The sequence below is a fragment of the Nothoprocta perdicaria genome, unplaced genomic scaffold, assembly GCF_003342845.1.
Source record: "Nothoprocta perdicaria isolate Ctin4 unplaced genomic scaffold, notPer1 scaffold_536, whole genome shotgun sequence".
Taxonomy (NCBI): domain Eukaryota; kingdom Metazoa; phylum Chordata; class Aves; order Tinamiformes; family Tinamidae; genus Nothoprocta; species Nothoprocta perdicaria.
Window position 1 is genome coordinate 74,591 of NW_020455795.1, and position 1,214 is coordinate 75,804.

The following is a 1,214-nucleotide window of genomic DNA, read 5'->3' on the forward strand; positions in this document are numbered from 1 at the left end:
AAGGTTGGATTTCGGTGGGTTTAGGGGGAAAAAGGTTGGATTTCGGTGGGTTTAGGGGGAAAAAGGTTGGATTTCGGTGGGTTTAGGGGGAAAAAAGGTTGGATTTGAGGGAAGGGGTTGGATTTTGCTGGGGCTTGGGGGGAAAAGGTTGGATTTTGGCGGCTTTAGGGGAAAAAAAAGCTTGGATTTTGGGGAAAAAGGTTGGATTTTGCTGGGTTTGGGGGGAAAAAGGCCGGAGTTTGGTGGGTTTAGGCAGGAAAAAGGTTGGATTTGGGAGAAAAGGGTTGGATTTTGCTGGGGTTTAGGGGAAAAAAGGCTGGATTTGGGGGAACAAAAGGTTGGATTTTGGCAGGTTTTGGGGGAAAAATGGTTGGATTTTGCTGGATTTGGGGGGGAAAGGTTGGAATTGGGGGAAGAAGGTTGGATTTTGCTGCATTTTGGGGGGAAAAGGGTTGGATTTGGGGGGGAAACAAGCGCCTCACGTGGTGAGGTCCCAGAGGCGCAGGGTGCCGTCCCAGGAGCCCGAGAGCGCGAACTGCCCGTCCGAGGAGATGACGACGTCGCTGACGAAGTGCGAGTGGCCGCGCAGGGCCCGCTGCGGGATCCCGTAGTTGGTCTCGTCCCGCGTCAGCTTCCACATGATGATGGTCTTGTCTGCGGGGCCCGGGGAGGAGGAAAAAGCGGGGTTAAATGGGGGCGTCCCAGCATCTCCATGGCCTTTTTCCGTGGGCTCTCCCATCCCATTCCCTTCCCGGCCTCTCCTGCTCCTTCCCCGGGCTCCTGGTCCTCCCGAGCCCCCTTTAACAGTCGCCCCTGGGTCCCCTCAGGCCCTTTAAGTCCCTTCCCCTCCCCTCGGCCCCTGCTGAGGGTCTCCCTGCCCCCCCCACCGGGGGTCTCCCCTGCTCCCCCCACCCCACAAACTCCCAGACATCCCCCCACCCCCAATGGTCTCTCTATGATCCCTCCATCAACTCTATGATCCTGGGAGTCTCTTTATGGTCTCTCTATGGCTACTCCTGTGCTCCCCCCCACCCCCTGTGGCCCCTCTATGGTGCGGCCATCAACTCTATGGTCTTGCCATCAACTCTATGGTCTCACCTTCAACTCTATGGCCTCATCTTCAACTCTACGGTCTCTCTTGCCACCCTCCTGCCTGGAGGTCTCTCTATGGCCTCTCCCACCAACTCTATGGTCCCCCCCACCCACCCAAACAG

At 57.2% G+C, this 1,214-nt stretch overlaps 1 protein-coding gene across 1 annotated transcript in view; it reads right to left on the bottom strand.

Moving 5' to 3' along the window:
* LOC112955061 (receptor of activated protein C kinase 1-like) overlaps positions 1 to 1,214 on the bottom strand; it is a 6,262-nt gene that overhangs the window by 3,437 nt on the left and 1,611 nt on the right. The window contains exon 2 of the mRNA XM_026048350.1: positions 483 to 654. Within this exon, the coding sequence (XP_025904135.1) occupies positions 483 to 654 (172 nt within the window). The remainder of the gene's footprint in view (positions 1 to 482; positions 655 to 1,214) is intronic.